A 15121-nucleotide genomic window follows, 5' to 3' on the forward strand; every position below is an offset into this window, starting at 1 on the left:
CTCCTGCTCCTACTACTACGCTGGCCCAGCCACAGCAGAATCAGACACAGACTCACCACACGACTCAGCAGCCCTTCCTCAACCCGACCCTGCCGCCAGGGTACAGCTACACTGGGCTCCCTTACTACGCTGGAATGCCTGGTGTTCCCAGTGCATTCCAGTATGGGCCAACCATGTTTGTAAGTGTGACAGCCTAAACTGTAACCCTCCCTGTGTGCCTCTCCAGTTTTGCTTTTTCCAGCCTAAACATTCCACATCTTGGAAGTATAGGATGGTTTGGGTTGGAAGGTATCATCAAAGACCATCTTGTTCCAATCTCCCTGCCATGGGCTGGGGCACCTTCTGCTAGACCAGGTTGCTCAGAGCCCCATCCAGCCTGACCTTGAGCTCTTCCAGGGATGGGCCATCCACATGTTCTCTGGGCAGCCTGTGCCAGTGCCACACCACCCTCATGGTGATGAATATTTTCCTTATATATAGTCTAAATCTACCATCGTTCAGTTTAAAAGAGCTGCCCTTTGTCCTGTCACTACAGGACCCGGTAAAATGTTTTTCCCATCTTTCCTATAAGCCTCTGTTAAGTGTAGAAAAGTCACAGTAAAGTCTCCCTAGAGCCTTCTTTTCTCCAGGATGAGCAGCTCCAACTCTCAGCCATAGGAAAGAGGAGCTCATCCCATGATCATCTTCATGACCTCCTCTGGATCTGCTCCAACACATCCACAGCTTCCTCATACTAAGGACCCCAGAGCTGGAGTCAGTGTTCAGTGAAATTCTTATTAGAATGGAATAATCAGCTTTCCCAGTCTGGAGGAGATTTCCAAAAATATGCAATGGGAGAAAATAGCTGCCATCTCGCCAAGAAAAAAAAAACCAAAAAATTTAAAAGGCTGGAACTCATGGACCTCTGTACAAATTTCTGCAAATATCTGACAGCTGCATTTTGTGCGCTTGCTGTTCCTGAAAGCCCTTACTAGTCCATGGAGAGTCAGGGGAAGACCCAAATCTGAGTAAGTGAGCTGAGAGAGCTGCGTGGAGGAGACCCTATTAAGTCAGAGAGCAGGGCTGGAAGTCTCAGGGGGAAGAAGGTTACTGGGGAAGAGGTGCTGTTCTAGGCAGGAGGGTAGATGAGGCTATTTAGGGCCCTGCAGGATAGCATTTTATGAACAGCCTCAGGCAGGAATTGATGTTTACTTTGATTCTGTGATTGTTCTCAGATTTGTGGGTAAAAATTTGCTGTTTACATTCAGCATATGAAAAAAAATATGCAGCCTGTTCTGAGGGAGGGCTGCATTGTAATCACAGGGACAGCTCTAGGAGAAATCCTGGGACACAAATCCACTCCAGCAAGTTACAGCTGAAAGCAGTCCCATGCCATCCCATTCCTCGCAACTCCAAAGTGAATTCTTGACATGAGGTGGGAAGGTGCCTTCCCCACTAGATGGCAGAGGGAGCCTGTGTTCCATCTTCTGTTCCTGTCCTTTGTCCAGGTACCCCCAGCATCTGCTAAACAGCATGGAGTCAACCTGAACACAGCGTCGACTCCCTTCCAGCAGGCGAGTGGCTACAGCCAGCATGGCTACGGTGCAGGTAAACCCTCAGCCCCTGTTCCCACATGAGCGCCTGTGGCACTGCTCGCGCACTGTAATGCCCTGTCTTGTGTGCACTGGCAGGCTATGATGACTTAACGCAGGGAACGGCAACTGGAGATTACAGCAAAGGAGGCTACAGTGGGTCATCTCAAGCACAAAATAAATCTGCCGGCACTGGACCTGGGAAAGGTAACACTTTGAGACTGGAGGTTCCTCTGGAATGGGGTTTAGTAGGGTGAACTCTCAGTGCTCTGCAGTCAACACAGCAGCCAGCTCTAAATAGGGTCAGGATCCAAGGTGTTTCTCCATCTTCCATATACAAAATGCTTTTATAATTGCCCAGTTGTTCCTTCTAAACCTTATGGCTGAACTTTGCATAAAGATTTGTGCAGCTGATGCACAGCTTGGTGCAATTACACATAGGAGAAATGGTAAGCTATTTCCTAAGCCAAAGCTTTCTTTGCTGAGGAGTATAGTGATCCTTCAACAATGCTGTGATTTTGAAACTTGAGCAGTTGAATGCTGTTGCTGAAATGATCCTCTGTCAAATCAGCTAGATTTTAAGTTTCTTGATAGGCACCTGAGACACCCACATGTTAGAGAGGAACAGGGCACTTCACACATCTCTGGGCTGTCTAGCTGCTGCCTGTACACACTGCTAACATTGTTTCATGCCTGGAAATGTTTCCTTTGTGACCCTAAAAGATGAAGAATTTATCCAGCTCATACAAAAGCTCTGTTCGGCACATGCTGGTTAGATCTGAGAAGTGTATACTGGGCTGCTTAACTCATGCTGAAGCAAATACCAAACATTTGCTGTGCATTTGAAACACCAGGTAGTCACACAATTTTGGTGGAGAAGCAATCTAGGAAGGAGCAGTGTCCAGGGAGGGTTCCAAAAGCTTAGAGCAGCACCCTTGACCCCAGTTCTTGGATTCACTGAACAAGGCAAACACTTGAAATGAAATCATCAGAGCCACCCTCTGTAAAACTCTGAATAAGTGTCTCTGAGGCAGTGATACTGATTCTGTCAGGGCAGAGGAGCACTGCAGACTTCACTCTTCTGTAGCATGTGGAAGGACAGGGGCTCAGATGTGTGGAAGATGCTGAGTCTCATCACTCAGGGCACTACTGGAAAGCTCTTGAATGCTGCAATGGAGCTGAATGCACCTCTGATCCTAAGAGAAAGCTGGCTTTTTGTGGTCAGTGCAGCCAACTGCTGCCTGGTGAAGTGCATTGGAGTCTGAGTGTTAATGGCTGGTTGTGGACCTGGGTAATGTATCCCAGTGGGCTTTTGCAGTCGGAACAAGAAGCTGAGCCCTTTTTCCTGTTCCCATGTGGGGTGCTGTGGGTCTGAGATAATGGAGAACCAGCAGGACAGTGCGTCCTCTGAAGTTGCTGGAGGTGCTTGGAGCAGAGCTTGGGATTGTGCTGGCTGGTGGGGTGACAGTCTCATTGTTGGTGGCATTTCTGTTTTCCAGGTGTTTCTGTGACCTCAAGTAACACGGGTGTGCCTGATATCAGTGGCTCAGTCTATAACAAGACTCAGGTGAGGAGTGTTGGACCCTCCTCCCTCAGGGCCCAAGGCTGATGACTCCCAGGCTGGCCAGTCACAGGGTCACAGGCCACAGCATCTGTAACGCTGGCTCTGTTTGCTGCTGGAGTGAAGTCTCATCCTCTGTCCCACTGTTTCTGCGGTGTCAGCTCCTGACAGCAGCTGCTGCCAGAGGCTCAGTGCTCCCTGTGCTGCACTGCCCACGCTACACCATGCCAGCAGTGTCCTGGGTGCAAATGAAGTTATGTGTGTTAGCATTTTTAGTCCAAATAGTCCCCAAATCAGGTGAGTTGAGAGGCTGTTTGCTTTCCATCAGAGGGACAGGCAGTAGTGCCCACTTCTTAATACCCAGGGGTCCCTGTCTCAAGCTCTCCTGTGGCCATTGCTCAGCGTGCAGCTTCCCAGGCAAAGTTGAAAGTGCTTTGTTCAGCTGTGCTATGCATTGGGCTTATGTCCAGCTCCTGTTTGCTCCTCCCTGCACCCTCAGTGGGGGAAGTCAGTGGCTGGCTGTGATCCATGCTTACAGGTAGGAAGCTAGCTCTCAGCTCTGTGCTTAGGGGTCAGGCTTTGGCCAGCAGGAGGAAAACATTATTGCAGGTTCCTGTGGCTTTTTTGAGCTGCCCTGGATAGGTTGAGTAATTCTAGCCTGAGCCCACTCAGTGGGGGGAAGAACTGATTAGGCAGCTGCTGCGATCCCATATCCCTCTGAATGAAAAGAGATCAAGGAGAAAGAAACCACAATGCCTGTGAAAATAAAAATTTCAGGAGCCATTAGTGCAGAAATATGGGTGAGAACAGGAGCTGAAACTCATCCTCTGGTGTGCTTGCAGGTATTCAGTGTGACTTGGCTTCCTCCTGGGGTAGGTGAAAGGTTCAGGTGATGTGTGTTTGGGCCACTCTTGTTCTAGTCTGGCTGGGGCTACTCTCACACCAGTTTCTGACACTGTGCCCATTGCCCCCTGCGCAGACGTTTGACAAGCAGGGATTCCATGCTGGCACTCCGCCTCCCTTCAGCCTGCCTTCTGCTCTTGGATCGACTGGGCCCCTGAACCCTGGTGCTACCCCAGGTTATGCTCCAGCCCCATTTCTCCATATCCTCCCTGCTCATCAGCAGCCTCATTCCCAGATGCTGCATCACCACCTTCAGCAGGATGGGCAGGTGAGTCAGCTCCTTCTGCTTCTACAATGTCCCCAAGAGCACATTGTTCCCCCTTCCCATCAGAGTCTTGGGGTGTTTGTTTCCTTCTCTTGTTTGCTTTGCTCACCGGGAAGGCGCCTTGGCAGCAGTGGCTGTTTACCAGCTTGGGGAGGAAACCTCATGGAGTTCAGCAAGGGGAAGTGCCACATTCTGTCCCTGGGGAGAAAACAGCCCTGTGCACCAATATATGCCAGGGACCACTTGTTGGAAGGCAGCTCGGCAGAAAAGGCCTTGGGGATCCTGGTGAGCACAAGCTGACCGTGAGCCACCAGTGTGCCTTTGCAGCCAAAAGGGACAACAGGATCCTGAGCTGCACCAGGCTGATCCCTGCCCTCTGCTCAGCCCTGGTGAGGCCACGGCTGCAGCATCGTGTCCAGTGCTTGGCTTCCCCACTGTGGGAGAGACATGGATGTGTTGGAGTGAAGGCCTGATGAAGGGGCTGGATCATGTCTCCTGTGAGGAGAGGCTGGGGGAGCTGGGATAATTCAGCCTGGAGAGCGCTGAGAGAGGATCTCAGTACACAGAAAGGGAAGATGTAAAGGGGACAGTTTTTTCTGGTGGTGTCCAGTGACACAGACAGTGGGCACAGGCCGGAACACAAGAGGTTCCCTCTGAATATCAGAGAAAATGTTTTTGCTAGGATGGTGACAAGGCACTGCCCAGGAAGGTGGTGGAGTCTCCATCCTTGATATTGTCTGGGAATGGTGGTGGACAGCTAGCTCTTAGGTGATCCTGCTTGAGCAAAGGGGTTGGACAAGATGCCTCAAGAGATCCCTGCCAAACTCAGCCAGGCTGTGATTGTGTGAAGAGCCCATCCTGCTGTGGGCTGGAGAGGGATGGTTTGTGGGGTGTGAAGCTGAGGCAGGTGCTGCTGTCCCCTGGCAGGAGGGCAGGATGTGAGCACTTGTGCTGTGATTCTGGGGAAAAAACGAGTATCCCCTGCAGGTTGCATGTCACCTGCACATGTGTTTGCTTTCCTAACACTTAAATATTCCCTGAAAAAAACTGTTCAGCCTTGGAGTCCAGTAATAGGACATGGTTTTGTACTCCAAATGTGTGACATCCTTGTCTGGTGCACGATGTCAGCTCACCTTGGGAAAGCTCCTTCGCTGTGCCTAGCCCTGCTCCTCATTTCCCTTGGTCTTGAGCTTAGGAAGGGGTGGGATGGTGCATCCCTGAGCTTCTGCATGGTGTGTCCATGGTTGCTTGGCCTATACTGTGGAATGTGGGGATGGTGCAGGGCAGAAACAGATTTGTTCAGGGGAGAGCATTGCCGCACTGCTAGGTGTCAGGGCTGTCCCTGGCGATGTTGGGGTGAGCTTGTCTTCCTGGGAATGCTAGTGATGTGGCAGCTGATGCTCCTGTCTCCTTTGTTTCCTTTTTTTAGGGTGGATCTGGCCAACGCAACCAGCCCAGCACCATGCAGCCAAAGTCTCAGGCTACCAAAACCACCTATGGCACTTCTCCATACTGGACAAACTAAATCTGAAACCGGGGAGGGGGGGAGAGAACGAAAGAGGAGGAAGAAAAAAAAGAAAAAAAAAATAAATAAAAGACAAAAAAGAAAATAAAAGCTGAAGCCCATTATTGGAATTATTAGGAAAAGTAACTGCTCAGCCAAACGTCTGTGCAGGGAGAACTGCAGCCAGCCAGCCATCCTCTGTGTGACTTGCCTGTTTCCTCTTTGAGTTGCTGTTATATGTAATATATTTATGTATGTATTTGTAAATGTAATAGAGCCTAAATGTGGTTTTCTGCATCTTGTAGCCTGTTTTATTTTCTTTGTAGGAAAACTAATTATTCATTTTCCATCTGCACCAGGGCATCCTTCTTTGTTTACTATTTTAAGCTCTATGGATTTTGCAACTCCGTCAGACAAACACAAATGGCACTTTTTTTTTTTTTTTTTTTTTTTGAGCTGGAGCCCATTTATTTAATGCAGTTCTAAACTCAGACAAATAAGGACACCTGCCCTTCCAAAAAACCTAGATCAAGATGTGTCCCGTTGGTTTTATTTTACCCCCCTAACCCCCAATACAGCTGTTATTTCAGAGGGGGAAAATAAAAGAAAGAAAAGAAAAAAAAAGTTTTGTGGGGAAAAAAAGTTTTGTGGGAAAAAAAAGTTTTGTGGGCTTTCCCCTTTCTTTCATTTCCTCCCTCCCTGCCTCCCACCCTCCTGCTGTGGAAGACAAGCTCTTGTGGGCAGTTTCATCACTGTAGCCTTGAGCTGCAGTCTCAATTTCTAATTTTTCAAATTTTTAATAATAATAAAAAGGACAGGCTTTTTTTGTTTGGTTGGTTTGTTTGTTTGTTTGTGTGAGGGTTTTTGTTGGTGGTGTTTTTCTCTAGCAAGAGACTTTGGATGGCTCAGTGTGTCCTGGAACCTCCTTTACATCATTAGAGGCAAAAACTATGTAGCAGTTTCTTAAATAAAAGTATAAGCTGTGTCTTGTACCTCTTTTTGCCCTGAGCCACCTTCCCAGGAAAGCCAGAGCTATTGGATGGGACCTTCATCTGTCCACTTTTTTCAAAACAAAGACCTTGGAGGTAACTCCTCATTCTTGTCCTGCACCAGTGCAGTGAATCTTCTAGGAGTTTCATTTCCTTATAGCCCTTCCTTCACCTAATAAAGATCTGAGCATACCACTGGAGTTTGTCTGCACTTTCAAAGGCTCCAGGAGTAGTTTTAGTTTTACAGCCTGTCCCTTTCCACCTGCTCTTACAAGAGCAGCCAGGCTGGGAGGGTAAGAGCAGCAGCTGCATCTGACAACAGTGAGTTCACTTGTGTGCTGAGAGCTCTCAGGCACCCACAGCAGGGATGGAATCCAGGGCTGCACCCTCACTCCTGCCACGAATGGCCTGTTCTGCCTTTGGTGTTTCCTGAGGTAGTGCCCCAAGTCCCTGTGAGCAGCTGGGATGGGTAAGGATGGAGCACAGCTGTAGCTCTGCCCTCTCTGGCTTTGCCCATGAGGTCCATGGGCTCCACTGGGAGGAAGGGCAGGAGTGTGAGAGCTCCTGAGGGGTAATCTCCTGCCCCAGACTTGTCCTGATCATCCTGTCCCTGTGTAGCAGAGCAGGTGGGTAAATGTGAAGCACACAACAGGCAAGGGCCTTTTTTTTGTGAAGCACACAACAGGCAAGGGCCTTTTTTTTCTTCAGTATCCACAAGAAAAAAGTCTTTTTCTACCCTGAGAACCATTTTTCTTTCTCTGTTACCAGCTCTTGGAGCCTGCGAAACCCAGTTGTCACCCAGGTCCCCCCAGCCTGTGAGCAGCACAGGAACTACACTGGCATTCCTCTGCCCTGGCTCACGTTTTGACACTCTTGAGCTCCAGCAACTGCTCCAAGCCCTTGGCAGCTGCTGCCCCACTGCAACTGGCTTTAGGGCCTGAGTGTCAAGGAGGGCAAATATGCAGGCTGGGGCCCATCAGCTTGTGTAAGACTGCAGCAGCACCTGTGCCCTCTCAGCAGCAGCACCTCATGTATGTGCTTCAAAACAGGCTTCCCCAGAGCTGCCTTCACTCTCTGGAGGCCTTGTTTATAGACACCCAGTGTTGCTCCGTAGGTGTAGCTCAGTTCTTGCGTGTGTGTCACAGTCCAAAAGCAGCTGGAGCTGGGGAAAAGCAACAGAGGAGAGATGGTGCCAGCACCCAGCAGCCCCTGAGCCTCAGGTCCCACACCTTCCCAGCTGCTCTGGGGTCCTGCCTGCAGGCAGACATTGCCTTCAGCCACAGGCAGGCTCCTCTTCTCTTTGTGAGACTCAACAAAATATTTCTCCCTTCCCCTACATTGTCATTTTGGCAGGACTTGCCTGCAGCAATTTCCTCTATTGAGCCGTGTTCCACTGATGGCAGAGGCGAGGTTGCCCAGCTATACTTGGCCACCAAGGAAAAAGGGAAAACTCCCCTTTGCAGCTCCCTGGACTTGGCCAGTGCAGGGTGTGCTGGGGCCCTTGCCTTGCCTTTGGTCCCTCACTGCTGCTAGAGAAAGCAGCTACTGGCAGTTCTGGGCAGCCTGGTGCTGTAGGGTCAGGCGGGCCAGATCCCAGGCAGCACTATCCCTCTGGGTCCTGTTCCATAGTATGGAGACTGCTTTGGGAAATCAGCTCCAAAATTCCATTACCCTTCCTCCAGCTCAGCTGTGCAGCAGAAGCACTTGGGCCCCAGCCACATTTGACTCAGCCGTTGCTGTGCTGCCATCAGTACCAAGTGCAGCCAGTGTTAACTCCCTAACACTTGTCCCGCTAATTTTAGCTTGACTGCAGCAGCTGGGGCACTGCAAACAGCCTGCTCCTCTGCTGAGCCTGCAGGGAACAGCAGGAGACAAGCAGGGCTGGCACCCAGGAGGGCTGGCAGCCATGACCTCAATTTCTCTGCCAAAGCTGTTCCCTGACCCAGGGGTCAAACTCCTCCTCCACCCTGGCCAACCGGAATATCGTGCTCCTGCCCTGCCAGGGCACCGGCTACCAATAGCTCTGGCCCTAGTCCTGCATCCCTGTTCCAGTCACATCAATCCACCAACCACCTTCTCACTGGTCTCCTGCTTCTTGACCTAGGAAGGCTAAATAAAACAGCAAAGGTCTGTCTTTTTGCCAAAGTCCTTCCCTAAATCAGTTTGTTCTTTAGTTTTAGGTGCAGGCAGCTGTCAAACAGCAGCTTTATTTTGCAGTAAACTTATAGATATTTGTGTATAAATATGTCTATTGATACCAGAGCAGAAATGAACTCATGAACAGCTGTTATTCAAAGCTTTGAGTACCCCATGCAATGCAGCCAGCTCAAACATGGAAGTAACAGCACAGAGATATTTTCATTTCACATTTTTATTAGTAGACAGATGTGCAGAAAAGACAAAATATAACTACTGAAGGAGAAGACAACACAAAAAAAATGCATCAGTTAATTCTTTCTGGTAAATTATACTGAAGAAAAAAAAGGAAAATATCTGGGAGTTCAGCTAAGAAAACTACTAAGAAATCTAGTGTACCCTGCTGGTTTCAGAATGGTTGAAAACTGCATTTGAAGGGACACATAGTTGCAAGTGTAAACCCTAATATTGACTGAAACAGGAAAAAAGGGGTTAAGAAAAACCCAGAATACACAGAGCAGGTAAACATTTTTCTGCAATCTCTTAAATAATTTCAAAAAAATCCCCTCATACTTCAGTTGTATCTCAAAAAATGGAAACCAGCAAGTCAACAAGCAATGACACTGCACAGGACAGTGGGGAAGAGAAATTAGTCTGGTTAATGTCGGAGCTCTCAAAAGATGTTGTTTTTTTGTCATTAAAAAAGGGTAACAGAAGAGTCATAATAATGCATCTTACAACACCAAGCTTGGAAATACAAGTCACTGGAGAGTATACAGTGAAGACGGTCAAAAGTACAAGGAAAGTCCTGAAAGATGCAGTATCCTCATTTCCAACCAAGTAATCAGTAAAGCCAGTGTTGCCACACTCTTCTTCACCCCCCACAGCCGCCTGAAAGTTGGAGGTTAGTGCCCCTGCCCTGGTGTGGCCCCCAATCCAGTCCTGCAGCCGGGAGCATCAGGGGCCAATTTGCAACCCGGCGCTGCCCTGGCAGGGCTGGTGTGAAGCTGGAGGTGCTGCGCTTCCCGCGTCACTCGGGGCAGGGGAGCCCCGCTGCAGGCTCCCAAAAGAACCTGGCTGGAAGAAGGCTGACACTTCAGGACAGTGCAGCTGCCTTCCCAGGTAACATGCAAGTAGGAGGGTGGCCGAGGGAGCGCTGGGCGCAAGGAATAGCCACTCGGGCAGCCTTCACTACCTGCGGATGCACCGCCGGGGCAGGGACTGTGTTTGCAAAACCCAGCCAAGCAACACTCTGGAAACAGATATGCCTCGCTCACTTCATGAGGAGCCCCGAAAGCCTCCTCCCCTCTCCCTCCAGACAGTGCACTCACAGCTGTTGTACAGTCTCGCCCCAGGAGACAGCCACGGAACGGATCCAGAACAAAGCCTGTTCCCACCGAAGCACCCCCGAGGGACCCGCAGCTGGCGACGTACCATGGAAAACCCTGAGATACACGGAGGGGAGGTGCAGGCTCTGGTCAGTGATGCCTCTGTACCTGTGGAGACCGAGGGTCTCACCCAAGCAGGGCCAGCACCTCTGATCTGCTCCCGGGGCTGCCAGGCCCGGCTGCCGATCCAGGGATCATGTGAAAGGGGAACTTGGGGCACCGCACCACAGCCAAACACGAGCACACTGCAATGGGGGGAGGGCCGAGGGCCTGAGAAGTGGGTTCTGAGACAGGGACATGCAGATCCCCCTGCCCTAAGCTCTGCCAAGGTCTCCCAAAAACATGGAGGAGGCTGAGCTCGGGGCAGAAGCTGAAGCACACTGCTGAAGAGTATGTCAAAACCTGCTGCCGGTCTGCTCTGCTGTGGGGTTGCTGCGCCCCATGGAGCCGGGCAGGGGAGAGCCCAGCAGTGCCCACCTCTGCCCTGCAGAGACACGTCCACCCTCCGCGGGCACCAAAGCGAGTTCCGAACTCTGCCGGCCCAGGGCGCTCTTCTCTGAATTCCTCTGGGATGGGAAGTGCATGCAAAGTACTTCTCTCTCTCTCAAAAAAACCAAACCAAACCAAACCAACCACCCAAACAAAAAAGACCCAAAAAAACAACAACCCCCCCCTAGTCTTTGCTACCTCTTACCACTCTGCTGAAAAACCACATGAAAGAACTTGTTCCCATACAAATGCAAGTGCTGGAGGAGAACAAAGAGGATTCCACTCTTTGAGGAGCTCTGCTGAGTGTAGCTGAAACTCCAGTGCATTAACTTCGGCTTCCACATTTACACAGAGAATTAGGATGGAAGTCAATGCCAATGAAAGCAGGGCAGAATTCCAGACATCTTCAGGGAGCTAGGATCTCACCCTGGTAGCACTTGGCTTGTCTTGTTTGAAATCATAAGCATATTTATTTCCTATATAGTTAATTACCTTTTCTGTGTAGACTAACCTACCGCTAAGCAAGTACATGTCAAGTGTTTTTAAGCTTGGCCGTGCTGAGCTGCACCTGCCCACAGGTGACCTACACAGATGACAGAAGGCAGCTCCAGCTGCACAGGGCTGGGGCAGCAGAGAGCAAGGGATTCCAGCCAGCACGGGGCAGGAGGCTGCTGGTCTGTCCCACTGCCAAAAATAAGTCCAGTATGAATGGTGGCCCTCCCGACAGCTGGATGCACATCTGCTCTCTTCCCTCCAGAGAGGGGTAGTTGGCAGCAGATCACAGCAGAACACCCAAACTGAACTTGTTCAACCCTATCCTAGGCTGAAAAAAACAAAACAAAACAAAACAAAATAGGAACCCAGGGCTCAGTTCCACAGATGTGAAGTGTTAAGTGTTTATTTTAGGGTTCATATCACAAGCCTTTCCAGAGACAAAGGTGATTTGCCCTCTGGGGCTCCAAGGGCTATTTCCTAACTTAGCAGGCTGAAAAGGAATACTGTACCTTTCATTGACATCCCAGCAAGCTCAACACACAGCAGCTTTACACTCTCTGCCCCACACCTTATAAAGGAAAAGCCACCACCACAAGGCTAAACGAATGTACACACGCTATTATTGTAAATGGAGCAGCTAAACCTTGGCAATTTGCTTTGTGGGGATTTTTTTTTTCTTCCCAGTAAATGCAGCACTTTGAGCTCCCAAAAACCCAGCTTCCAATGGGTTTGTTCCAGCTTTAAATACATTAAACATCTCAATGCAAGACTGTATTTAATTCAAGAAACTAAACACGAGCAAACCTGTTTTGCTGTGAGCGTTTTGTAGAGAAGTGAAAAGGGGAGTTTCTTTTTTAAAAAGAAATTGTAATACAGTGATGAAAGGGTTAAGAATGCAAGAATTCAGACATTCTGTGGAGGGTCTCTAAGAGGTCCATAAAAAAGGAGCAAACAGATCCATACAACAGGAGACAGCAGGAGACAAAGTTTTGTGTTGGGTTTTTTTTTTTCTCTCTTTTTCTTTTTTTTCTTTTTTTTCTTTTTTTTATTTTTTTTTTTTTTTTTACACCCCCCCCCTCCCCACTTTTTTGCTGGACTGCTGCTAGGTTACCGCTGCTCCCTTCTGGCCTGAGTCGGCAGGGCAGTACAGGGGCATAGAGGGAGCAGGTCACGACTCCTCATTGCCAGAATCATCATCATCGTAACAGTCGGCATCCTCCTCCTCCTCGTCTTCATCATCAATGTCATCGTCGTACAAGTCGTCGTAAAGCAAATCTGAACTGTTGTCATTGGAAGGCACTTTAGTTTTGATGCAGTACTCTGCCAGTGTAGTGGGGACCTTCACACCATCCTTCTCTGCCTCAGCTTTGGTGGCCAAAACCTGTTTCCTGTGAGGAGGAGGACACAGCAGGAATGTGAGCAGGGCATGTGCTAGTGGCTCAACTCCCCCGCCCTCCCCTCCAGGCCCTGCCCAGCCCTCCTGGCAGCTCAGGGGCATGGGAGCTGAGGGTTACAGGAAGCATCGCGGGCAAGCAGCACTGGAAACAGATTTGGTTCCTGCAGCCCCAGGCTTGGGAGCACGCCAAGGGTGTTTGCAGCACACACGCTCTCAGCAACACATGAAATCAGTTATTCCACAGGCTCTGCACCAGAGACCTGCCAGAGGCCAAAGCAAATTCCATTTGCTACTGTAGGAATGGTCAGGGATTTCCTAGGATGATTTACTGACTGCCGCTGACAACTTTCCCACAGCATGCTCAAAACTGCAATTCCCACAAGCCTTTGGCAGCTCTCAGCTCCCACTGGCGAGTCAGAGCAGCTGGGACACATGGCAGCACCCCAGGACACAGCCTGGGGCTCAAAGAAGCCAAGTGTTTCCCAACACTCTGGGCCAGGCCTGGCTGCTGCCTCCCAGCAGGGAGAAGCAGATAGCAGCCTGTCCCCTCACCCACCCACTGCCCTAAGTCCCATTCCCTATGTGGAGTGCACCCAGCTCTGCTGAAGCTGAGGGAGCTGGAGGATTCTCTGCACAGAGAGGGCCCTGCTGACCCCACCCAGGGCCACATCCTGCCTGCCAACCTGGCAGAGACAACGCAGATGCGGCCTCTTGCCAGCAGACCTGATCCAGGATGGGCTGTGTCTCCACAGCAGTCCTGGCCCCTGCTCACATCATCCCCCTGCAGCTCCTGATGAACCATGGACTTCTCCAAGGACAGCACTGAGCAGTGCTTCCAGCTAATCCAAACCAGCTCTGCAAACCCTTGACAAATCCTGCTGATGCTCCTTTGAATTGGAGGGACAAGATTATGATTCATGCAAACATTCAGCACAGAAATTAGTAGGATACAGTCAGTTTGCATCACATTTCAAGCAATGCAGGGCTCAAAGACAAGCAGGGACTTTTAACTGGGATTTAATAGGTTTTGCAGAGCATCATGAGAGATTAGTCTGAAAAAAGAACAATTTAAAGACAAATCAACCTCCTGAACCAGAAGTTTGCACTGCTTCTCTGTGCTGAAAATTCTGGAGGGACCTGAAGCATGGACTTTGAATAAGACACAGAAATTAATTTCCAAATTAAATTCTGGTTTCAGCAAATTCTGGAAGCAGTCTGTTTGATAGGATTCAAAGCAAAAGGCTGGTAGCCTAGCATCGCAAATGGCAAAACTTACCTTATGATTTCGGCATACTCCTTGTCTTTTCCTTTACTGTCCCTCCATTTCCTGAACATGACTGATGCATCCACATTGGCTGGGGAGAATGTGTTGGGCTCATTAAGCAAAGAGATTACACTCAGTAAGATAGTCCTGAAAGAGGTAACCACAACAGCAGAGTCAGAGCTAATGCTTTCATGAATACTGGATGTCCATAGCTTCTTTAGGTGCTGTATCATAAACTCATTTGAAGTCAAGTCTTAAGCTGAGGACAGTGTTTTTTAAATGATGAGCTCTGGAGCTCTGGAGCACAGCAAGTAAATGCACAGTGCAGATGCTTATCAATGCCTGGGCAAAGTGCTAGGGCCCAGTGGGATTCAGCTGCTGGTATTCAGCAGAGCCAGAATGAACCAGTCATGTAACCCCTGGCAGGCAGGCAGGCAGGCAGACAGACAGGCAGGTAGGCAGTCTTCCCAGATTTCCAGCCAGGTGCCCTGCTCTGCTGGCATTTACCAGCTACAAACACCATCCTCTTGCCCAGAGCTTTCTCCTGCAGTTCTTAGAACCCTTTGCACTTGAGAGACGCAGCATTTGCTGCTCACACCGTTACCCTGATCAGCACAAACACCCACATCCAGTCACCGGCTGTAGCTGCCACCACGACAGCGTCACCCCTCCCAGTGGTCCTGTCAGCGACAGCTTTCCTGTTGTGGAAGGAAGGGACAAACAAGGGACAGGGAATAGTTCTTGATACACAGCATTACCTAACAGCCACTTTGCAGACCTTGATCAAAGGAGACTGGGAGCCACAGTTGTTTTCACACTGATTCAGGGACATGTTCAGAGCACATCTACCAGATCATGTATCTGGGTACAATTCCAGGAAATGCTTGGTCATTTTCATACTGAGTATCTTGAAAGGTTTCAAAAATAAACACTTGTATCTGAACAGACTGTTCAGCACAGCTATCAAGAGAGTCTTATATAATTAATTTTCTAAATTATATAATTCTGTACAAAAAGAAAACATCAGCTCTGGAAGAAACTGTCTCATTGGACTGGAATGATGGACGTAAGAGATCATTTTCTACTTAATCTCAAGAATTCATTTCAGAGCCTTTGATTCTCTGCAGATAGGCCAGCATATCAGCTCCACCATCATGCAG

General features: G+C 49.4%; 2 protein-coding genes across 2 annotated transcripts in view; one reads left to right on the top strand and one right to left on the bottom strand.

Annotated features, from left to right (window-relative positions):
- Positions 1–5: 5 nt before the first annotated feature.
- Positions 6–6796, top strand: LOC120765090 (ubiquitin-associated protein 2-like; the record flags this gene model as incomplete). Its single annotated transcript, XM_040089386.2, has 7 exons — positions 6–179; positions 1488–1587; positions 1671–1778; positions 3071–3138; positions 3975–4004; positions 4112–4303; positions 5730–6796. Coding segments are annotated over 7 exons (768 nt in total), but the record flags the coding sequence as incomplete, so codon positions are not given.
- Positions 6797–9153: 2357 nt separating this feature from the next.
- LOC120765682 (ubiquitin-conjugating enzyme E2 R2) overlaps positions 9154–15121 on the bottom strand; it is a 55466-nt gene continuing 49498 nt past the window's right edge. Inside the window, exons 4-5 of the mRNA XM_040090772.2 lie at positions 13974–14108; positions 9154–12689 (exon numbers count right to left, since the gene is read on the bottom strand). Coding sequence (XP_039946706.1) covers positions 12470–12689; positions 13974–14108 — 355 coding nt within the window. The 3' untranslated portion in view covers positions 9154–12469. The remainder of the gene's footprint in view (positions 12690–13973; positions 14109–15121) is intronic.

Source organism: Hirundo rustica, chromosome Z, assembly GCF_015227805.2.
Source record: "Hirundo rustica isolate bHirRus1 chromosome Z, bHirRus1.pri.v3, whole genome shotgun sequence".
NCBI classification, from domain to species: domain Eukaryota; kingdom Metazoa; phylum Chordata; class Aves; order Passeriformes; family Hirundinidae; genus Hirundo; species Hirundo rustica.